The sequence below is a fragment of the Vitis riparia genome, unplaced genomic scaffold, assembly GCF_004353265.1.
Source record: "Vitis riparia cultivar Riparia Gloire de Montpellier isolate 1030 unplaced genomic scaffold, EGFV_Vit.rip_1.0 scaffold525_pilon_pilon, whole genome shotgun sequence".
NCBI lineage: Eukaryota > Viridiplantae > Streptophyta > Magnoliopsida > Vitales > Vitaceae > Vitis > Vitis riparia.
In genome coordinates, this window is record NW_023269695.1 from 14,092 (window position 1) to 39,201 (window position 25,110).

General features: G+C 32.9%; 1 protein-coding gene across 1 annotated transcript; it reads left to right on the forward strand.

Annotated features, from left to right (window-relative positions):
- Nucleotides 1–1,998: 1,998 nt before the first annotated feature.
- LOC117909973 (probable disease resistance protein At1g61300) lies at nt 1,999–4,762 on the forward strand. Its single transcript, XM_034824018.1, has one exon. The coding sequence runs from the start codon at nt 2,069–2,071 to the stop codon at nt 4,760–4,762; it is 2,694 nt and encodes an 897-aa protein (XP_034679909.1). The 5' UTR covers nt 1,999–2,068.
- The last annotated feature ends 20,348 nt before the right edge of the window (nt 4,763–25,110 follow it).

Here is a 25,110-nt window from a genome sequence, read left to right on the forward strand (position 1 = left end):
GATTTTTATATACTTTTTAGACTCACTTCACTCTTTTTTCTTTTTTCTTTTTTATATAAAATTTAAATAATTTTAAATTTTATAAAATTTAATTTTTTTTTTTAATTATATGTACTTGATCATGACAAACCAAGCATAAGAAAAAAAAATTTTAAGCACATTTTCTTTAAGAGAAAAATCCAACAATTAAAATTGTCATTAATTGAACAAATGAGATTAAAGACTTGACTCACAACTTCATTGGAAAAATTCAAAATTAATGAAGAGAATAAAAAAAAAAAAAAACCAGCAAAAAAATGGTATTCGCACACTTGTATAAAAGGATGAGTTCTGGTTGTTGAATGGCAGATGGAGGAAAATAAAAGAAAATTGAGACGAAAAGAAGTTGCAAGTGTCATATATTGTTGGTGCGAGCTGTTGACTCCTGTGAACCACTCAATCTAAGGGAATTTGAGGATATGGACAGCAGTGGCAGCCCCACAATTGGAAAAGGATATTCTAAGGGAACCTTCATTCTTCCTTCTAGCCTTCAACCCAAAAAAGGTTCCTTGCCAAGGAGAACAACAACCAATTGGCATCCACAGACCCTTTCTTTTCTTTGGAAGCCTTCTTGTAACTTGTCCAGAATTAGTCCAGAAATGGCTTCTATCAGCACCCTAGAAGCATCATTTCCTACTTCTTCTAACTTCTCTAAAAACTATTATCTATTCCACTTTATTTTTAAAAACTATTTCTGCAAAATAACAATCAAACAATGTTATAATTTTTTGTTTTGAAAATAAGAAATTATTTTAAATCATAGGGCCAAACAGTCTATGCATTTTTAATACTTTATAAAAATAAGGGTGTTGAAAAGTTTTTTTAAACAACTTTTCAAAAAATAAAAAACCAAAAACTTTTTTGGGTAAATTTTTTTAAGGGTAATTTTTAAATTTTGATTTTATAAAAAAATTATAAATTTAATTTATATAATATTAGTTAAATTTCATTCAAGTCTTAACCATGGTAACTCCAAGAGAGAAAATAATTAGTTTTAAAAAAAAAATAAAAAGAAAAACCTTCCAAAATTTCCAAATATTCCAAAATTCAAGTGTTGTGATCCTGAAATAAGGAAAGATTTTAGAAGTTATTGACAATTTCAAACTTTCAATTAGACTTGCAATAAAACTTCTCTTTATCAAAAAATGTCTTCAACATTTTAGTGCATTCACATATTCCTTTTTCAACTAATTGAATGTTATTGTCTACCTAATAATAACGACTTAGATTTTAATGTATTCATGTATTCTTTTTAACTTGACCTCCATTGTCTACTTAATAATAGAGGTCATTTTCTAAAAGTTTTCTAACTTCTTTTCTTACAATTTTGAAATTTTTACACTAGTTATAATTTTTTTAAACAAATAATGACTTTGTAATCATGTATAAGTACATTAATTTTAATAATTAAAGGAAGAAGAAAGGGTTTGTGGGTGGGGGTGTGGTGGTTGGGTGGAGCTTACCTATGAGAAAGTATTAAATACATCTATACTACCACATTAGTATGTTAATATAATATAACATCCATTCATATTTATCGAATGAAAACCTAAATAAGGAAGGAAAGAAAGTTATTTGGATTCGAAGATAATTACTAAAAGCTTTAAATTATTAGAAAAATGAATTATAAAAATTATTTTTTAATAAAATAACTTAATTATCATTTTATTTATTTTCAATTAATTAATTCTCAATAAGATCCAAAATATTAATAAATTATTATACCACATTAATAAGCATTATAATACCACATGCTTAGAACAACAAATGCATTGTCAAGTAATTTTCAATTTCACAATTTTATCAATCTTTTTCTTTTTTTTTTCTTTTTTAAAAAAGGAAGGAAAACAGAACTTAGCTTTGTCAAGGGGCCCATGTGCGCCCCATCATCCTCGACTCGGTGCCCATTGCCTTTTTCCTTGGTTCTCCTCATCAATTTGCCAATATCTGCAAACAAAAGGCATTCCTTTTCTGCTTTGAATTTGTCATTCCTCTTTCTTACCTTCTCCTTGGAGTTTTTCATACATCAATGGGAAACGTGTTCTCAGTCTCAATCTCTACCAATGACATCGCTGGTTGTTGTGATTGCACTGTTGCTCGAGCAAATTACATATGCAAGCTTGCAGAAAATCGGGTTACTTTGAGAACAGAGCTTCAAAAATTAAGGGAGTTGAAGAACGATGTGAATAGGAAGGTGGATGTGGCTGAGAGACAACAAATGAAGCGTCTGGATCAAGTACAAGGCTGGCTTTCCAGGGTAGAAGTCATGGAAATTGAAGTCGGTCAACTGATTGGAGATGGTGCGGAGACCATTGAGGATAAACGATTACGTGGTTGTTGCCATCCCAAGCTTTGCATCTCCAGCTACACGTTGGGAAAAAAAGTGGCCAGGAAGCTACAAGATATGGCTACTCTAATGAGCGAAGGACGTAATTTTGAGGTGGTGGCTGATATTGTACCTCCAGCTCCTATGGAGGAAATACCCGGCCGACCCACTGTGGGCTTGGAATCAACATTTGACAAAGTTTGGAGGAGTCTCGAAGAAGAACATGTAGGGATGATCGGCTTATATGGGTTGGGGGGCGTTGGGAAGACCACCCTCCTGACACAAATCAACAATCATTTCCTTAAAACATCCCACAATTTTGATGTCGTAATTTGGGTAGTGGTTTCAAAAACTCCAAATCTACGGCGGGTTCAAAACGAGATTTGGGAGAAGGTGGGATTCTGTGATGATAAATGGAATAGCAAAAGCCGCCATGAGAAAGCCAAAGACATCTGGAGAGCCTTGAGCAAAAAGAGGTTTGTGATGTTGTTGGATGACATGTGGGAGCAAATGGATCTGTTAGAAGTGGGAATTCCACCTCCTGACCAACAAAATAAGTCCAAGCTGATATTCACCACTCGATCTCAGGACTTGTGCGGGCAAATGGGAGCTCACAAGAAGATCCAAGTGAAATCTTTGACATGGAAGGATTCGTGGGATCTATTTCAAAAATATGTGGGAAAGGACGCCCTTAATTCTGATCCAGAAATATCTGAGCTCGCTGAAATGGTTGCAAAAGAGTGTTGCGGTTTGCCACTGGCGATAATTACTGTGGGGCGAGCCATGGCTTCTAAAGTGACACCCCAAGATTGGAAGCATGCAATTAGAGTACTACAAACATGTGCTTCAAATTTTCCAGGTATGGGGCACCGAGTGTACCCACTTTTGAAATACAGCTATGATAGTTTGCCCTCCAAAATAGTTCAGTCTTGCTTCTTATATTGTTCTTTATTCCCAGAAGATTTTTTTATATTTAAGGAACTTTTGATAAATCAATGGATTGGTGAGGGATTTTTAGATGAATTTGATGACACGGATGGAGCCAGAAATCAGGGATTTAATATTATCAGTACTCTCGTTCATGCATGTCTACTTGAGGAATCTTCAGATACTAAATTGGTAAAATTTCATGATGTTGTTCGTGATATGGCCTTGTGGATAACCAGTGAAATGGGGGAGATGAAGGGCAAGTTTTTGGTACAAACAAGTGCTGGTTTGACCCAAGCACCTGACTTTGTCAAATGGATGACGACAGAAAGGATTTCACTGATGGACAACCGAATTGAGAAGTTAACAGGATCACCCACATGTCCCAATCTCTTGACACTTCGTCTAGATTTGAATAGTGATTTGCAGATGATAAGCAATGGTTTTTTCCAATTTATGCCCAATCTAAGAGTGTTGAGCTTATCAAACACCAAAATAGTTGAGTTACCATCAGATATTTCTAATTTGGTTTCATTGCAATATCTTGATTTATCTGGTACAGAGATAAAGAAGTTGCCAATTGAGATGAAGAATCTCGTACAATTGAAGATTTTGAGATTGTGTGCATCTAAACTCTCTTCAATTCCACGAGGACTAATATCAAGTCTTTTAATGTTGCAAGCCGTTGGCATGTACAATTGTGGACTTTATGATCAAGTAGCTGAAGGAGGCGTTGAATCATATGGTATGGAGTCCTTGGTAGAGGAATTGGAGAGTTTGAAATACTTGACGTATTTAAGTGTCACCATAGCAAGTGCCTCTGTGTTTAAGAGATTTTTAAGTTCCAGAAAGTTACCGAGTTGCACTCTAGCAATCTGCCTCAAGATGTTCAAAGGTTCAAGCTCACTCAACCTATCATCTCTCGAAAATATGAAGCATCTCTATGGGCTTACGATGGAAGATTTGGATAGTTTGAGAGAGATTAAGTTTGATTGGGCAGGGAAAGGAAAGGAAACAGTGGGGTCTAGTAGTCTCAACCCGAAGGTCAAATGCTTCCATGGCCTTTGCGAAGTGGTCATCAATAGATGCCAGATGTTGAAGAATTTGACATGGCTTATTTTTGCCCCAAACCTCCTATATCTTACGATAGGACAATGTGATGAAATGGAAGAAGTGATAGGTAAAGGTGCAGAGGATGGAGGAAATCTGAGCCTATTCACAAAACTCATACGACTGGAGTTAAATGGTTTACCCCAATTGAAGAATGTGTACCGGAATCCGTTGCCCTTTCTTTACCTTGACAGAATTGAAGTAGTTGGGTGTCCAAAGCTGAAGAAGCTGCCACTCAACTCCAACAGTGCCAATCAAGGTAGAGTTGTGATGGTAGGAAAGCAAGAGTGGTGGAATGAGTTAGAATGGGAGGATGAAGCTACTCTAACTACTTTCCTTCCCAGTTTCAAAGCAATATAAGAACAAGGGGCTTAGGTATGATTCCAATTAAAATCAACCAAATATGATTGGAATGCATATTATTCTTTAATTCATTCTATAATTAGATGCCTATCGTTTGTAGGATTTGAAGGAATGACAAATGTTTGGTGTTTGTTGTGGATTTAAATTCCATTTTTTCAGGATTTTTTGGTTGATTAATATTTATGGAATTGATTGAGATTATAGTTTCAAGTTTTTGCCATGCTTAATCTTGGTACAAGGGTAATCTCTAGTTTTGCCTTATACTTATCTCTAGAAATTTATTTTTATTTTTTTGACATGTTTACTTGAAGTTCCAAATCCAATTACGATGAGAAAATAAAAAATGATCCTATGCTTTGGTATCAATTAAATCTATGTTTTGCAAAATTATCAGGTTGATTACAAAAAAATGTTACGCTCAATTTAAGTCTCAGTTATGCTTTTGATTTTTTGGCTTTCCATTTCACTCCACTTTTGCTATTGAAATTAGAAGGGAAAAAGCAAAAAATAAATGTATAATTTGGCGTCAAAGTGGATATGTTTCCTATTTTTTGCCTTTTTAATTTAAAAAGATAATAATTTTTACAAACTATTTGAAAGAATTGAGATATTAAATTTCTCAAATTTAAAATTTTTAAACATACAAATGCAAAAAAAAATTTTTGCCTTTGGATGCACTTTCTAGTTTTTGTTTTCAAAATAGAAACTTCTACATAAAAATGCAAAAACTCTCATATAAAACTTATGCAATGAGCCCTATGGCAAAACAGCCCTATAGCCATTAAACCGACGGTTAGACTAGTGACGTGGAGCCGGGTGAACTCCACCACCTCTTTTTCTTTTTGGCAAAACAGCCCACATTTCCCTTGGCCTAGTGTCTACTCGTATGATGGAGTCTTCTTGGCAAAATGGCCCAAGAAATTATGCAATGAGCCCTATGGCCATAGGGCCCGACCCAATAGCCAATTAACTTGCAAGGGATAGAAAGAGGTTTATAAATCTATTTATGCTTCCTCTCACTTCCAATGTGGGATCAACGTGAAGAAATTTAAAAAACTCAACTTTTTTTGTTGCAAGTAGAAGAGCTTTAACCATAGACCTCAAGGTTCCCAATATAATATTATCCACTCTGCTACAACCATACTTACATTGAAATTTAACAAGGAAAAGTTATATAGCTTATTTTAAAAAATAATATAAATATATTTAAAATAATAATACATATATATATATATATATATATATATATATATATATATATATATATATATATATAATTACATAATACAATTTTTTTTTTCATTTTCAATATGTTTAATATTTAAATATGATTTTTACCATTTTCTTTTAATATTTAAATATTGCATACATTTTGCTTAATAAATAAAAAATGTTAATAAATTTATATAAAAATGAATAAATAATATTAAAAATATTATTAATTTTTAATTATATGTGTATAAAATTAATTTTAATTTTAATAAAATGAGATTTAAAAAGCTAATGGTTTTTAAAAAATATTTGAAAAAACTAAGATATTAAAAAGCTTTAATTTCTCAAATTTAAAATTTTTAAACATACAACCTAAACCTTTGGATACACTTTCTAGTTTTTGTTTTCAAATAGAAACTTCTACATAAAAATGTGGAAACTCTCATATAAAACTTACCTTATCCCTTTAAAAATTATTTTAAAAAAATTTTAAATTTGATGTAATAAAGAAATTTTAATATCTTAATTTTTTAAATCAATTTTGAAAGACCATTACAATCTTAATGCAAGTCTTTAAAGTCTTTATATTTTATATAAAAGACAATACTATTTTTTATTTTTAAAAATAGAAAACACAAAATATATTCAAAAGGACACAAAGTATGTACTTTTTGTACAAGATTCTCTAATTTTTATATAGAAATTATGCTACTTTCTATTTTTGAAAAAAAAAATTTGAGAAGAGTATCCAAACAAAACCTTAATAATGCAAAATATTACAAAAACCAAGGAAAAATAAATCCATAAGAAAATTTATTATTTAATTAGGAACACTAACACGTTTAAGGAATTATTTAATTAATAATAGTAACCATGTTTTAAATCCAACCGGTCCTTCCATCCGGTCGCCGCTAGAAGGCCAGAAGGCATTCTGGCCCGTTTCCCCTCTTTGGACCGTCTACTAAGTAGACTGGCCTCGAACTGGTGACCCGGACAAAACTACATGGGTCAACTCCACCACCTCTTTTTCTTTTTGGCAAAACGGCCCACATTTCCCTTGGCCTAGTGTCTACTCCTATGATGGAGTCTTCTTAGCAAAACAGCCTAAAAAATTATGCAATGAGCCTTATGGCCCACCCTAACACCAATTAATTTGTAAGAAATGGAGAGTTTTATAAATATATTCATGCTTCCTCTCACTCCCGATGTGGGATCAATGTGAAGAAATTTAGGGAAAACCTCAATTTTTTTTGTTGCAAGAAGGAGAGCTTGAACATAGACCTCAAGATTCCCAATACAATATTATCCACTTTGCTACAACCATCCTTTCGTTGAAATTTAACAAGGAAAAACATATAGGTTATTTTAAAAAATAATTATAAATATAAATAAAATATATATATATATATATATATATATATATATATATATATATAGAAAATTACAAATACAATTTTTTTTTTCATTTTCAATATGTTTAATATTTAAATATGATTTTTACCATTTTCTTTTCATATTTAAATATTTATACATTTTGTTTAATAAATAAAAAATGTTAATACATCTATATAAAAATGAATAAATAATATTAAAATATTATTAATTTTTAATTATATGTACTTAAAATTATTTTAATTAAATAAAATATAAATTATATATTTATGACATCATTGATTTGACCATTGGTTCGACCAGTGAACCGTGTATCGATAACTTTTTCGGTTTAATATCCAGTCCGGTTCTGAAAACACTGACATTAACATGTTTCAAGAAAAAAAAAACTTAAAAAGAGAAATTCTCTACTTTTGATGATAAGATCATTTAGTTCATCTTTTATCATCATTGACAAGTATAAATATCCTTTGAAAAATTATGTTGATATCTTCGACAAGTATAAATGTCCTCAGAAAAATTATGTTGGTATTAGCTTGTACATCGAGGATGTTTCAATATTGTCAATTAAAGAAACCACAAGGTCAGACTTTTTGCTATTACTATCCAAACAGCATATAAGTTTAAGTCATAAAAAAATAAAAAAATAAAAGGCTAAAAAAGAAAGGAAAAAAAATGAAAAAAAACAACAACAACCAATCACAATGGGTAGCAATATCAACAAATAAAGGGCTTTGAGAACTAGTCGCTATACTTCTTTCCATGCAACCATGAAATATATGTTTGTTTTTCTTTGAGCAACAAAATAATGGATTTCATTTCCTCATGATTAAGTAAGATAAACTTGTTTTTCTTTTTATTTTTATTATTGTAGTTTTTGAGATTCAAACAAAATGGAGTCAATAATGACCTTCTTAATTTATGGTGCGTATCCATTTAATCATATTTAGAAGAATTAATGGGCTATTGTAATTTCAAAATTCAAGTGTTGTGATCCCAAAATAAGGAAAGATTTTATAAGTTATTGTCAATTTCAAACTTTCAATTAGAGCTGCAAAAAAACTCCTCTCTTTATAAAAAATGTATTCAACATTTTAGTCCATTCATATATCCCTTTCAACTTGAATACTACCGTCTACCTAATAATAAAGGCACTTTTCAACTTGACCTCCATTGTCTACCTAATAATAGAGGTCATTTTCTAAAAGTTTTCTCGCTTCTTTTATAACAATTAGTTGTCTAGATATTTTAGCTTCAGGGTCAGGTATATTCTACTTAATAATACTTGTATTACATATGAGAAGGTATTAAATCACTTATTCTACCACATTAGTATGCTAATATAGTATAACTATCCATTCATATTTATCAAATCATTAGTATGTTAATAAGCCTTCATGTACATGGAATAAGATGTGGAATTATTATCTTTTAGCCTTCGAGCATACTAGGAGGAGCTAGCATCTTGAATTATTAGCAAATTTCTTTTTATTTTTAATTTTTCAAACCTTTGTCTTGAGCCACTTGTGGCATATCAAGTATACTCTAAAAGTTAAGGTTATGATCGGTTCATAGAAAGTACTTAGGAAAGAAAATAATTTTATCATATTTTGTTTCACTATGAAAACTATGCAAAAAAATAAAATAAAATATAATTAAAATTAGTTAGAAATTTATATATTTTAAAATTATTTAATCTTTACATAGAAGATGAAAAATAAGTTAAATAGATTTGAAGTAACACATAAAATAATTATTAATTTTAAATCTATTTTTTATTTTATTTGATTTTTTCTCTTTCTACTTTTCCTCTGTTTTTTTTTCTTGTATTTTCCCTCAAATTTTCTAGGAATCAAGCATAGCCTATGCAAGTTGAGGAATGATAATGATGTAAAAAGGAGAGATGGGTCTAGTTGGGTTATAATAAAGTATTTGGATCTCAGAGGGTCTAGGGTTTAGGCTTTTATTAATAACATTTCAATGAAAAAGCTTTTATAAAAACCTAATTAATGTTTAAATATGAAACAATTTCTAAAAACTATTATCTATTTTGCCTTCTTTTTAAAAACCATTTCTACAAAATAACAATCAAACAATGTTATAAATTTTTTTTTTGAAATTGGAAATTATTTTAAATCATAGGGCCAGCAGTCTATGCATTTTTAATATTTTATAAAAAAAGGGTTTTGAAAAAAAAATTTTAAACAACTTTTCAAAAAATAAAAACCAAAAACTTTTTTGGGTAAATTTTTTTCAAGCATAATTTTTTAATTTTGATTTTATGAAAAAACTATAAATTTAATTTATATAATATTAGTTAAATTTCATTCAAGTCTTAACCATGGTAACTCCAAGAGAGAAAAGAATTGGTTTTAAAAAAATAAAAAGAAAAAAGAAAAACCTTCCAAATTTCCAAAATTCCAAAATTCATGTGTTGTGATCCAAAAATAAGGAAAGATTTTACAAGTTAATGAAAATTTCAAACTTTCAATTAGACTTGCAATAAAACTTCTCTCTTTATCAAAAAATATCTTCAATATTTTAGTGCATTCACATATCCCTTTCAACTTGAATACTATTGTCTACCTAATAATAAAGGCTTAGGTTTTAGTGTATTCATGTATTCTTTTCAACTTGACCACCATTGTCTACCTAATAATAGAGGTCATTTTCTAAAAGTTTTCTAACTTCTTTTATTACAATTAATTGTCTAGATATTTCAGCTTGAGGGTCAAGTATATTCTACTTAACAATACTTGAATTACCTATGAGAAGGTATTAAATACATTTAGTCTACGACATTAATGTCAATAATGACCTTTTTAATTTATGGTGCTATCCATTTAATCCTATTTAGAAGAATTAATGGGCTATTGTAATTTCAAAATTCAAGTGTTGTGATCCCAAAATAAGGAAAGATTTTACCGAGTTATTGACAATTTCAAACTTTCAATTAGAGTTGCAATAAAACTTCTCTCTTTATCAAAAACGTCTTCAACATTTTAGCATTCGCATATCCATTTCAACTTGAATACTACTGTCCTCCTAATAATAAAGGCTTAGATTTTAGTGTATTCATGTATTCTTTTCAACTTGACTACCAATGTCTACCTAATAATAGAGGCCATTTTCTAAACGTTTTCTTGCTACTTTTATAACAATTAGTTGTCCAGATATTTTAGCTTCAAGGTTAGGTATATTCTACTTAATCTTAATAATACTTGTATTACCTATGAGAAAGTATTAAATACATCCATTCTACCACATTAGTATGTTAATATAGTATAACTATCCATTCATGTTTACCAAATCAAAACCTAAACAAGAAAGGAAAAAAAGTTAATTGGATTTGAAGATAATTAATAAAAGCCTTAAATTATTAGAAAAATGAATTATAAAAAATATTTTTTAATAAAATAACTTAATTATCATTTTATTTATTTTCAATTAATTAATTTTCAATAAGATCCAAAATATTAATAAATTATTAGACCACATTAGTAAGCATTATAATACCACATCAACGAGCTTAGAACAACAAAGACATTCAATATATTCTATTAATAATTAGATGCATTGTCAAGTAATTTTCAATTTCACCATTTTATCAATTGTTTTTTTTTTTTTTTCAGGTTTTAGGTGATTATGGATGCACACATAATTCTTATATTTTAATTTTAAAATTTCAAAATGGGACTAGGTTTTCTATCAAAAAATCTTGAGTGGACAATAAATTATAATTACCAAATCTACCCATATGAATTGTAATTCTTGACTATCAAGGCGGTAAAAAATATAGTCAATTAAAAATTTAGTTATTTAAAAAAGGAAACTCATGGTGATATGCCATTGACTGATTCACTTTAATATTTTTTTTTTCAAAAAAATAAAACATAAAGGCGTGTTTAGCATGTGAGAATAGGAATGAAAATAACATGAGAATAGAGATATATCACAATATTATATAGAAAAGAGGAATCAAAATTTTAGTAAAGGCAATATTTCGTTACTGTATTAATAAATTTGTTATTCACATTCTTTTTCTGTAAAAGCAACCTAAATACAACAATAGATACGAATCGGGACTTCTATTTTTCTTTTCCAATCATCGTAAATATGATGACCTAAATACATTTGGTTGTTAGAATATGATAGAGTATGTATATTTTACGATATCATCTCCTATTGGATAAAACATGTATATCCTAATATATTATTTCTTATGATATATATATATATATATAATAGTTTAGTAAAATATTCCTATATAATTGTAATTAATCAAATAAATTATTTCAATATAATATGCAATTATTATTATATTGCAATTTTCATTCTTGTTTTGATTTTTTACTATATTTTTATTTTAAAATGGTTTAGTAAAATTTATGTCATACTTATAATTATTCTAATATAAAAATTTATCCAATTTAACAAATAAACAAAATATCATACTATGGACCCTGCATTTTTGGCACAAATGCGTTCCCACTCGATGGTGAAACTCACTTCTTATTTATTTGACGAAAAATATGATTTTTTTTTAAAATACTAGGAGTCTCCACTTATTTTAGTTTTATTTTTAAGGAAAAAAAAAAAAGAAAGAAAACCCTAAGTGTCACTCCTAAAGGAAAAAACAGGTCTGTGAAAAACTAAAGTTGGGTACGGGGGTTAGGTTACCTATTGGGAAGCTACGGTAAAAGACCATAGTACCCCTCTAAGTCCCTACAAAATGGGTCTCTACTAAATAAGGTGAGGCAAGTGTGGCAATTGACAAGGAAATCAATGGATACCAATAAAATGATCAGATAATAAAACAAATCATACATGAGAATAAGCTAAGTGGTAATGAGATCGTACCTTAGCAGCAAGTAAAAATGCGTTATCAATGAAACGGGGTTAGTGCATAATGATAGGTGCAAAATATCTCACACAAAACCAATCAAAATCAAACAATGTTAATCATGCAATTCACTTGAATCACTTTCAAAGGAAATGTTATGAATGTTGGGCCCTTACCAAAGCCCAATTTATTTTGCATGAATTAATCCCACAAATTCCATTACTTTGAAATAATGAAAATTGCCTTCATGCTTATTAAAAATCAAGGAAAACAAAAAATTATTTTAAAATCAAAGAAAATTTGTGACATTGCTTACCTGAAAGGAAATGTAGCAAGTTTATTAAAAACAGAATTCTTAGTGACTCTAAACCCTACTGAAGGAAGAAGAAAATGAAGGACTTAAAACTATTTGAAAACTAGGGTGGAATTAAAATTATTTGAAAAACTGAAATTTGAAAATTAGAGTTTTGAAAATTATTTGAAAATTAGAGTTTTGAAAATTATTTGAAAATTGAAGTTTTGAAAATTAGAATTTTGAAAATTATTTGAGAATTGAAGTTTTGAACATTGGAGCTTTGAAAATTATTTAAAAATTGGAATTTTGAAAATTATTTGAGAATTGAAGTTTTGAAAATTATTTGAAAATTGGAGTTTTGAAAATTATTTGAAAATTGGAGTTTTGAAAATTATTTGAAAATTAGAGTTTTGAAAATTGGAGTTGTGAAAATTATTTGAAAATTGGAGTTTTTTTTAAAAAAAAAAATTTGAAAATTGGATTTTTGGAAAATTATTTGAAAATTAGAGTTTTGAAAATTGAAGTTTTGAAAATTATTTGAAAATTAGAGTTTCAAAAATTGTTTGAAAATTGGAGTTTTGAAAATTATTTGAAAATTGGAGTTTTTAAAAAAAAAAAAGAAATTTGAAAATTGGATTTTTGGAAAATTATTTGAAAATTAGAGTTTTGAAAATTGAAGTTTTGAAAATTATTTGAAAATTAGAGTTTCAAAAATTGTTTGAAAATTGGAGTTTTGAAAATTATTTGAGAATGAAATTAAAAAAAAAATAACATTAAAAAATGAATCAAAATGACCGACACTTGGCCTTTTGGGGTAGTTCACTAAGGATGGGCATGCATGGCCATGTAGGGGTGGGCCCATGTAGTTGAGGAACCATCTTCGTGTATCCATTATAGCTTCCTTAGCATCCTTCATGCATCTACTCTAGACTTGTTCCTTCGTGTATCCATTATGGCTTCCTTAGCATCCTCCATGCATCTACTCCAGACTTGTTCCTTCCTGACTACTCAATTAGAATATCAAAGACCTTTTCTCACAGCCCACCAACCTTTGGCACAATACCTTATGCAAACCCCCATAGCTGTTAGATATTTCATGCACATGAACTTCATTTTTAGGATTAGCATGTTCATCAAAATCTCCACAGTTTCAATAAGATCAAAACATGCAACCCAAGGTGTAGGTTTCTGCACGAACCTATCTTCAAAAACTAGTATACTTCTCATGTAGATGGACAAAATTTCAAGCATTCCCATGGTTCCAAACCACATAGTCCGTCCCAGACGCGAGAAACGTACTCGTGTTAATTAACAATCCGTCTTCAAGTTTTGAAACGCAGCATTTTTGCCTATGGGCGTGAGCAATGGACTAAAGAATTCAAACACAATAGATATTGAATTGTTGATACCAAGGTGAGACACCATATTTATTATTGATCATGTCGAATGAGGGTACGTGAATGGGTGAGATCACCCCAAAGGCTATTTTGGTTGATTGATGGTCGTTATCCAAAGAGCATGTCATGGGGAGAAAGGAAAATGAGGATCTTGGAGGAAGTATGATGGATTATAAGCTGGAGAGGGGGCGTGAGAAGGGATTAGTGAGTATGGAAATGGGGAACAAACTGATGGTGGTGAGCATGGTGATGGGTATGGTGGGTATCAAGGTTGAGGTGATTAGTTGAATGTAGTGGGTTTGGCGTGGGGTAAGGTGTGAAGAAACAAAAATGGGGCTTGAGAGACTAGGGCCAGGTGAGGTGTTCATGGACTGCTTGAAAGCTTCCAACCAGCAGTACCTTCCGTCTCATTACTACCATTTAAATTCTTTTGCCTAGAAAATTGTGAAGTTTCATCTGATGACATCAATGGTAAACTAGTGCATGACTTAGATGTTAGTTAACCTATGTTTCAACTCTCTTTGATCCCATGTGAATGTTGAACAAGTTTCTTCTTCATTCAAATAATTACTAAAAATTCCTAGCATTTGTTTGCATGACTTAACAGAATACCAGCTTTGTATATTTGAGCTGAAGAGATATCTTTCTATTCATTATGAATGGTATATATAATATATAAAGGATAACAATATAACTAACAACCAAACTAATCAGCTTAACAACCAACTAATAACAGAAACTGGTACAACTAGTTTTGTTGTTCAACATCTACCCACAAGCTGAATGATGGATAGGAAAGTGAAAGTTTGGAACATAGAAATTGAAATTGAGAAAGAAACAAAGACTTAATAAACAAGTCTGCTGGTTATTCTTGAGAGGGTATATAACGAACTTCAAGAACACGGTGGAGAATCTTTTCTCGGATGAAATGGACATCCACCTCAATATGTTTAGTGCGTGAATGATAAATAGGATTGTGGGTAAGAGCATGCGCACCTAGGTTATCACACCAAGTTATGGGATGATGTTGTAATGGAAGTTAAAGTTCATCCAGTAAAGATTTTATCCAAATTAATTCCATAGTAACACTAGCCAGCGCCCAATACTTGGATTCAGTCCTAGACCTTGCAACAACTTGTTGTTTGCGAGAACTCCGAGTTACTAAATTGCCACCAAGAAAAACACAATAGCCGGTTGTAGATCTTCTGTCATCAACATTACACGCTCAATCCGCATCCGAGAAGCCTTCAAGTGTAAATCGAGTAGTAGGTCAGAAAGATAAACCAAGAGTGGGGGTACCACTAACATAGCGCAAGAGACATTTACAAGCACTCCAATGATGTTGTGTAGGAGCCTTAAGAAATTGGCTTAACTTATTAACCGAGAAAGATATGTCAGGCCGAGTTAAAGTTAAGTATTGGAGAGCACCGATGGTGCTGTGATACAAGGTGACATCAGGAAAAGGAGCACTGTCTTCAAGAGCAAGTTTCTGACCAAGAGCCATTGGTGTAGAGGATGATTTAGCATGAACCATGTTTTTCTTGACAAGTAAATCAGAAATATATTTGGCCTGATTGAGATAGAGATCGGAGTTATCTCTAAATGCTTCAAATCTAAGAAAGTAACTAATAGAACCAAGAGTCTTCAAAGCAAACCGAGAAGTGAGAGCCTGAATCATAGAATGAATGAGTGCATAACTGTCACTAGTTATTAGGATATCATCAACATATACTAATACCAAAACCAAATGACCATTCTTCTAAGAGCGAAATAAGAAATTATCATAAATAGAAGGCTAAAATCCCCATGAGACTAGAGCACTGCGAAGTTGAACAAACCAAGCTCAAGGAGCTTGTTTAAGCCCATAGAGTGACTTAATCAGCTTGCAGACTTGAGTAGGATGAGTAGAACTAACAAACCCTTCAGGTTGACACATATAGACATCTTCATGAAGAATGCCATTTAGAAAGGCATTATTGATATCGACATGCTGTATGTTTAAATTATAAGCGATAACAAGAGTAAAAATTATCTGAATAGTAGGAGCTTTGACAATTGGACTAAATGTGTCTGAGAAATCTACACTAGCATGTTGTTGAAATCCCTTAGCAACCAATTTGGCTTTGAATTTATCCAAAGAACCATCAGTCTTCAACTTGGTTTTAAAGATCCATTTATTTTGGACAATATGCATTCCTTCAGTTTTAAGAACCAACTGCCAAGTACCATTGCGAACAAGGGTAGAATATTTAGTCTCCATTGCTATTTTCCAGTGAGGTAATTGTAAAGCTTGTCGAACACTAGAGGGCTCTTGGAAGTGATCTAGCAAAGCAACAACAACTGTGTAAACCTTAGGTTTGTAAATGCCACTTTTAGACATTGTTTGCATAGAATGAATATTGGTAGAAGTGTGGAGGAGAGGTTGAGACATAGTAGCAATAATAGGTTGAACAACATGAGTGCAAGTTGTGGAAACTATGTTGTCAACAATAGGAACTATAGTGCTAGTAGCAGGACAGGAGGGCAATGAAGCAGAACTTGTCATAGAATTAGAAAAACTAGAGCATGCATTGTTAGATAAAGCATTAGAGATAGGCAGGGTAAGAGCCATTGGAGTATCGGTAACAACTGCAGTAAAAGTATTAGACATATTGGCAAAAGAAGAAATATGGAGTTGAGAAGATGAAGTAGGTAAATGAGTAGAAGGTGGAGAAACCGGAGGATAATAAGGTAACACATACGATGGACAACTAAACTTATGGATAAAAGACTGATGTGGAGTATTGGGTTGAGTAAACAACGTAGAGTAAGGAAAGTCATTTTCATTGAATGTGACTGACTTAGCAACATAAATTCGACCAGAAGGACTCATGCATCTATACCCTTTATGAGTAGGGCTATAACCAAGAAAAAAGACACTTGGTGGATCTGAAAGAAAACTTGTGAGAATTGTAAGGACGTAAGTAAGGATAACAACAACAGCTAAAAACTTTCAAAAATGAGTAATCAGGTTTAGAACCAAAAAAAGTTTCAAAAGGAGATTGGAAATTTGCTAGAACTTTTGTAGATAATCGGTTGATGATGAAAATAGAAGACACACAGGCATCCCACCAGAATGTCAAGGGCATAATAGCTTGGGCAAGAAGTGTGAGGCTAAGATCAATGACATGACGATGCTTTCGCTCAACTCTTCCTTGTTGTTGATGGGTTTAGGGACAAAAGTGTCGAAAAAGAATACCAGATTTTTCAAGAATAGGTTGATTACTACTCAAAAAGTGCTATTTCATAGCTTGTAATTAACTCTTTTAAACACTTTTGAGTAGTATTTATTGCCTTTTAACCCAATTAACATGTTAAGGACCCTTGCAATCAATTCTAATCAAATTGTGTTAAGTTTTGGTGTTTTGATAGCTTTTTGATCACCAAAGCAATCCGAGATTGAGGAGAGTTATTTGGAATCCATGGCAAAGCAATGGAAAGCTCATAAACATGAAGAATCGAAGCTTTGAAGTCCTTTGCCATAAGCAAATCCGGAATGCAAGGAGGGGAAGCAAAGAGAAATCTGGCATGAAGCATTCTTGATGACAGTCATGTCAGCTACTTTTAGAGCACTTTCTGAAGTCCAATTTATGTATGCTATATGTCATTTTAAAGCTTAGGAAGTAAAAAATCCAATGCTTCAAACGGTGTGCAATTTGGAGTAGAAATGAAGGAGTTACAGCCATTAGAATCCGATCACTCCAAGTTAAAGGAAGGATTTTGCACAGCATTGCGAAATCACCCTTTTGTTGCGGAATTATTTCACAGCCTTTTTGCACAGTGCTATGGATTTCCCCTGAAGTTTCACGATGCGATGGAAGCCAAACACCGCAAGATGAAAGCCAACTTTGCAGCGCTGCGAAATCAGCTGGTTGCTGCGAAGTGATTTCGCAGCCCTTTTTGTTCATTTGCGAAATTTCGCAGACCTCATTTTCACCTGCGAAATGGTCCTTAGCGCTTCCCGATATTTGTAACCGACACTTGGAGATATTTTTCTTCATATTTTTGTTGTCTAAATCCCCAAATTCTCCTTGTAACCCACCAATTATAGGATTCCTTAGTTATTAAGTTTGGAAAAGGGGTGAATAACCTCAGATATTTTGTTTTGTAATTTTCTTTATATATATCTCTCGAGAGCTTGTTCTTGAAGAGGGTGGTTACGAAGCATCCTTTGTACAGTTTTGGGAAGGAAGTAAAATACAGAGCACTTGCTCTGCTTTTCATATATATTTTTGTTTTCTCATTCTTTTTCTTTCTAGCCAATCAAACTCTGAGGATTTTTCCTCAGAGGATGAGAGGCTAGGCTCTTCGTCTCTTGGAGCTAAGGTAACCGGGTAAGTTTCCACATGCATAAATTGGAAGTTTTGTTGTTTTAGTTTTTAATGAAAAGAAAGTGTGTCCCGTGAATGGTTTCTATATTTTTAGTTAACTTAAAACGCCTTGGAGTCACCTGGGCCAACACTTGGTAAGGCAAGTGATCTCTATCCATGGAGATGCACTAGTTTACCCTTGCGAGCCTCTGGGAGGTGACTTGAAGGTAGGATTTTCTAGAATAGCCAACACTTGGTAAGCTTTTGGACTCCAAGGAGACATCCATTAGTTATCTCTTGCGAGCTTGTGAAGGGAAATCCAAGGTTAAAGATCACCTTGAATGGCAAGTGCTAGGTGAGAGGTATGAGCCATTGCAAGATGCATCAGTGAGAGGGATTTAGTGTTTGAACCCATTAAAGGGAAGCATCTGTACAACACCGGTTAGAGAATTAACTATATGTTAATTCTCTAATGCGAGGAAAAGAAACAAGTGATTGGAACTCCCTTTTTGTACAAGGAATCTGAGCCTAGTGATCTGAAACTCCAAGAAACACTTTTCTTTATAAGTAAAATCAGTTACTATTTTTGGTTAGTTTAAAACCAAACCTTTTTCATTCAAACATCTTTATGTTTTCTTTTAAAGCTAACCTTGAAATGAAAAGGCACCAATTCAACTTTGAATTAATATCATTTGTGAAGTGAAAACCCATCCCAGTGAACGATCCTAGAGCCACTATGCTATAGTAGCTTTGTCTTTGCTACCCTAGTATATGGTGTAATAGGTTATAAATTTTGTTGATTACTCCCTCAATCAAGGAGCACCAGCTGGACACGAATCAGCTGAGACACCAATTAGGCATGAATCATAGGTAATAAGAGCCGAAATTCCCCTCCCCAATCTGTTTGCAAGGCTAAAATCTTAGAAGAAAGTTGTTTTTCAACAAAAACTTGGAATTTAAGAAATATAGAAGGTACCTTAGACTTGTGTTTCATAGGATATATCAAACAAAAATGACTAAAATCATCTATAAACAGTAAGTAAAATCGATAACCTTCAATGGAAATATTAGGAGAAGGACCCCACACATTTGAGTGTATCAATTGAAGAGGTTTATTAGTTTTGATGGCAATAGAAGGAAAAGATTCTTGATGAATTTTGCCTAGTTTACAAGCATCACAAAACATCTGATGAGAAGATAGTAAGATTGACATAGAATAAGCTCATCATCATATATTGGTGATCCAAACAACAATTCTTGGTTTCTAGACGGTGGAGCTACACATCATATTACAACTGACAGCTCTAATTTGGCCAGCAAGAATAATTACAATGACAAAGAGAAATTAGTTATCAGTAATGGTTCTAAACTTCATATTAGTCATAGATTCTTCCTACAGTTTGAGTGTATGGTCTTGAAGGATTTTTAACTGGTGATCGTGTCCGTCCACCTGCCATGGTAGCTGATGCAAAGGATCCTTAAGTGTTTGTTGAAAATCCTGATTTCCTCTATTGGACTCGTTAGGATCAATTTCTTGTTAGCTGTTTAATTGGATCCATTTCTGAGGCAATGCTTGGACATGTTATACGGTGTACTTCCACAACAGAGATTTGGAGCACACTTCATGAGGTATTTGGAATTCAATCTAAGGCAAGAATTCTTCAGTTGCGTCAACAATTACAACTTAAGAAAGGTGTTACACCTGTTGATGAATATGCCTTAAAAAAACGTACATTAGCAGATTGTTTAATTGCTGCTGGTAAACCAATATCTGATGATGAGGTTATTCTTTACATTTTATCTGGTCTTGGTCTAGAATATGAGTCTGTTGTGGTGAATATAACCTCTAAAGATCATATAACACTTCAACGTGTTATGTTCATGTTACAAAATCATGAACAAAGAATTTAAAGTTGTGAATCTACTACACATGTGGATGTTAATGGCGCTAGTGCTCACTATGCTGCCAAGGAGAACTCCTTCAACTCTGGTTATAATAGAGGCAATGGCAATTACCGTGGACAGCCTCATGGTTCACGAGGTGGAGGAGGAGAAGGAAATCAGTCCAAGAACAAACCGATCTATCAGGTCTGCAGGAAACCTGGACACATAACATTAACATGCTATCATTGGTTTGACCTTAGTTATCAAGGTCAAGAAGCTGCTGCCAATGCTAATTCAGCTTTGATACCAACTTAACAGAATAACAACTTTGTATATTTGAGCTGAAGAGATATCTTTCTATTCATTATGAATGGTATATATAATATACAAAGGATAACAATATAACTAACAACCAAACTAATCAGCTTAACAACCAGCTAATAACAGAAGCTAGTACAACTAGTTTTGTTGTTCAACGACATGATATTTGGTAGTCAATCCCATCAATAAGCATAAACGTGACATAGTCTCCTACATAATACTCAGAGTGTTCAGGAGCATGGAGAGATTTAGCAACCCAAGCATTGCATTCATCATGTTGGGACCTTCTAAAAATTTTAGATTTGATGCCAAACCAGATTCTAAGGAGCATTAGGCTTCTCTAGTTCCAAGATTCAGTGTTTGTGTTAGCATGCTTCATAGTGACAAAGATTGAACTGGGTTTTAGGGGGGGGGGAGGGGCACAATCCTCTACTCTGAGGGTATCCGAAAATTTTCTTCTCTATGAAGAATGGTGTATATGGGATTCTCCTAGAAACATCACAACCAAGATGGCCAACCCAGTTGAAATACTCATCACCCCAAACACGCCAAAAAAAATATAGAAATAGAGAGGATAGCAAAGACCAAAACAGAGCATAAATAACTAAACCAAAGACCATTTAACCTTGCTCCACCTTATGGTTTGTCAATGAGCTAGCAAACTGATCGGGGGTAGCCAAAATGGACTCTAAATATAAATAAAAAACATGGTTATAGACTGTTAGCCCAAGGATTCTCCTAATCGAGTTTTGATGATAACAAACCACGGTTAAGTAACTAATTGGTTTAATGTTTAAGAATCTTAGGTATAAACTTGAAAATTCATCAAAGGACCAAATGGATACAAGATCGAGATGCTTGGACGACTTGAGATCATAGGAAACTAATGTAAGATGAATGCATGAATGCACTTAGGATTTTCATACGTTTTCATGAATCTTAGAAAACTCGGTTTATTCTTTAAAATGTTGATTTCATTAAAACCCGAGTTTTTACTAATTTACCTTAGGCAAAATATTTCATAATTGACTTAATAATTTACCTAAAGACCTTGCCTAAGTGTTAGAAAAGAAAGGAATAAAAAAATAGGTTTTTCAGGGCCAAAAAAGCTCAACCGGTCGAGGCTATGGCCAAGCGGTCAACCGGTTGAGGAATCGGTCGACCGGTTGAGGTCGTCCGGCCGAGGACCGGTCAAGGAAGGTTAAAAACCTTCTCTCTCTCCCAATAGCCTTCTTTTCCCTATCGAGGTGATTCCTTTATCGGTCGAAGTCCGGTCAAGTACCGGTCGAGGTCCGATTGAGGCAATGGTAAACTGTCATGCATTAAATGCTCCAACGGCTAGTGAACCGGTCAACCCCTAGCTCGACCGGACGAGGTTGCCTTTTGCTGATTTTGACTCCCGAGCTTAGAAACCTATAAATTGAGAGCTCCACTTCATTTATTGACAAGAGAACAATTGCATTCAAAGCCTACCTACCTGTTCTTGATCAAAAAGCTCTCATTTTCTTTCATTGTGCATTAAATCACCACTTGCATATCCTTTAGTGCACTCTTGTTTATCATCCTAGCCTTGTCTTGTATTTGAGCCATCTTTAAGCTAGGTTGAGTGATTATATCTTGTAACAATCCGAGTGTTAAAGCCTTCAAGAGGGTCGAATCTTGAAGAGGTTGTGTAAGAGCCCATTGGAGCCGGAATCCAAGTGTAAGAAGATTGGAAGCTTGGTTGAAGCTTCAAGTTAGTGGAACCCTCACTCGGTTAGGAGGTTGAGGAGAGTGGACGTAGGCAAGGAAGTGCCGAACCACTATAAACCCGAGTTTGAATTCTCTCAACTCTGTCTCTTTACTTTGCTTATCTTTTGTTTAATTTTGTTATGATTGGAAAGATTTTAAAAACCCAATTCACCCCCCATTTTGGGTGTTTTTCTTAACTAAACATAGCCTTTGTTTTCTCAATTGGTATCAGAGCTAGACCTCTTCTTTTAAGACTTAATCGTCTAAGAGGAAATGACTATTCGATCAAGCTCATCCCAAGCTGAAATTTTTTCAAAACATAGAGCTCCATTCTTTATGGGAACCAACTATCCCTATTGGAAAACTAGAATGACTTGGTATTTGCAATCTACTGATTTAGATGTATGGGATGTCATTGAAGATGGCCCAACTTTTCCCACTAAACTAGTGGATGGTGTTTTGGTTTTAAAACCGAAACAAGAATGGAATGAGCTTGATAGAAGAAACTTTTAATTAAATGCTAAAGCCGTTTTTACTTTGCAATGTGCTATGGATAGAAATGAATATAATAGAATATGTCAATGCAAATCGGCTAAAGAAATTTGGAGGTTGCTTGAAATAACTCATGAAAGAACTAATCAAGTGAAAGAGTCAAAAATCAATTTACTTGTTCATAATTATGAATTGTTTTCAATGAAAGAAACTGAGACTATTTTTGAGATGATTACTAGGTTCACCGACATTGTCAATGGTCTTGAAGCTTTGGGAAAAACCTACAAGGAATCTGAGGAGGTGATGAAGATATTGAGGTCTCTCCCATCAAAGTGGCATACCAAGGTCACCGCAATTCAAGAAGCAAAAGACTTGACTAAGCTACCTATAGAAGAGCTCATAGGGTCATTAATGACATATGATATCAATTTGACAAAGAAGCTATAAGAGGGTGAAGACAAAAAGAAGAAGAGCATAGCCCTTAAAGCTACAACCAAGGAAGAAGAAGATGTTGAAGAAGAAAAGCCAAGTGATGAAGATGATGATCTAGCCCTCATCACAAGAAAGCTCAATAAATTCATGAGAGGTGAAAGGTTTAGAGGAAGGAAATTCACCTCTAGAAGGGATCCTTCTAAAAAGGAATCTTCATCCCATGGTGACAAGGAGAAATGGGAAGAGAAAAGAGAATTGACATGCTTCAAGTGAAAAAAACCGAGACACATCAAATATGATTGTCCTCTCTACAAGAGTGAAGCCAAGAGAAGAATGAAGAAGGCAATGATGGCCACTTAGAGTGAAAGTGAAGAATCCTCCGAAGAAGAAAATGAGAAGGAAGTGGCAAACATGTGCTTCATGGCAATAGATGATCTTGATGAGGTAAACTCTAACTTTAGTGATGAAGATATGCATGATGTTTTTGAAGAATTATATGAAGATTTTGAAAAACTTAGTTTGAAAAATAATTCTCTTAAAAAGAAAATTCAAGATCTTGAAAAGGAACTTGAAGAAGTGAAAGAAAAGTTTTCAATTGATGAATTATCTAAAACTCATCTTGAAAAGGAAAATGAGATTTTGAGGAGTGAAAATGAGATTTTGAAAAAGAAAAATGAATGGTTAACCTCCTCTCTTTCAATTTTCTCTTGTGGACAAAAATCTTTTGAAATGATCTTAGCTAGCCAAAAATGTGTCTTTGACAAACAAGGGCTAGGATTCAAATCATCAAAAAATCAAAAGTATTTTAAAAACTACTTTATAAAAGAATCCGAAAGTGCAAGTCCTTCCACCACTTGCAATTTTTGTGGAAGAGGATGGCACATGAGTAGTACATGTCCCTTAAGAAATGGTACTCAAAAGATTTCTAATGCTAAAGCTAAAAAGGTTTGGGTTGAGAAATCCAAGGTCACTAACCCTCAAGGACCCAAAAAGATATGGGTACCTAAATCAACTTGAATTTTATTTTGTAGGGATCAATGAAGGATAAGTGGTTCTTGGATAGTGGATGCTCAAGGCACATGACCGGGGATGAATCCAAGTTTGCTTTCCTTACAAAAAGAAAGGGAGGATACGTTACCTTTGGAGACAATTCAAAAGGAAGGATCATTGGTCAAGGCAACATTGGTAATGGCACATCCTCTCTTATTGAAAGTGTTTTATTAATTGATGGTTTAAAACATAATCTTTTGAGCATAAGTCAACTTTGTGACAAAGGTTTTAAAGTGATTTTTGAAGCATCTCATTGCATCATCAAAGATATTAAAAATGATAAAACCATCTTCATGGGCCATAGATGTGATAATGTTTATGCAATAAATATTTCAAAATATGATGACCATGATAGATGCTTTTCAAGCATGCATGATCAAAGTTGGTTGTGGCATAGGAGGTTGGGACATGCTAACATGGACCTCATTTCCCAACTCAACAAAGATGAACTCGTTAGAGGCCTTCCCAAAATAAATTTTCAAAAAGACAAAGTTTGTGAAGCTTGTCAAATGGGAAAGCAAATCAAAAACTCTTTTAAAAACAAAAATTTCATTTCAACAACTAGACCTCTTGAATTGTTGCATATGGATTTATTTGGTCCCTCTAGGACACCAAGCCTTGGAGAAAAATCTTATGTTTTTGTTATTGTGGATGACTTCTCTAAATACATTTGGGTCTTATTTTTAAGTCAAAAGAATGAAGCCTTTTATGAGTTTTCAAAGTTTTGCAACAAGGTTCAAAATGAAAAAGGTTTTACAATTACTTGTATAAGAAGTGATCATGGGAGAGAATTTGAAAATATTGATTTCGAAGACTATTGCAATGAGCATGGTATTAACCACAACTTTTCGGCTTCTAGAACTCCTCAACAAAATGGGGTAGTTGAAAGAAAAAATAGAACTCTTCAAGAAATGGCTAGAACCATGCTAAATGAAAACAATTTACCA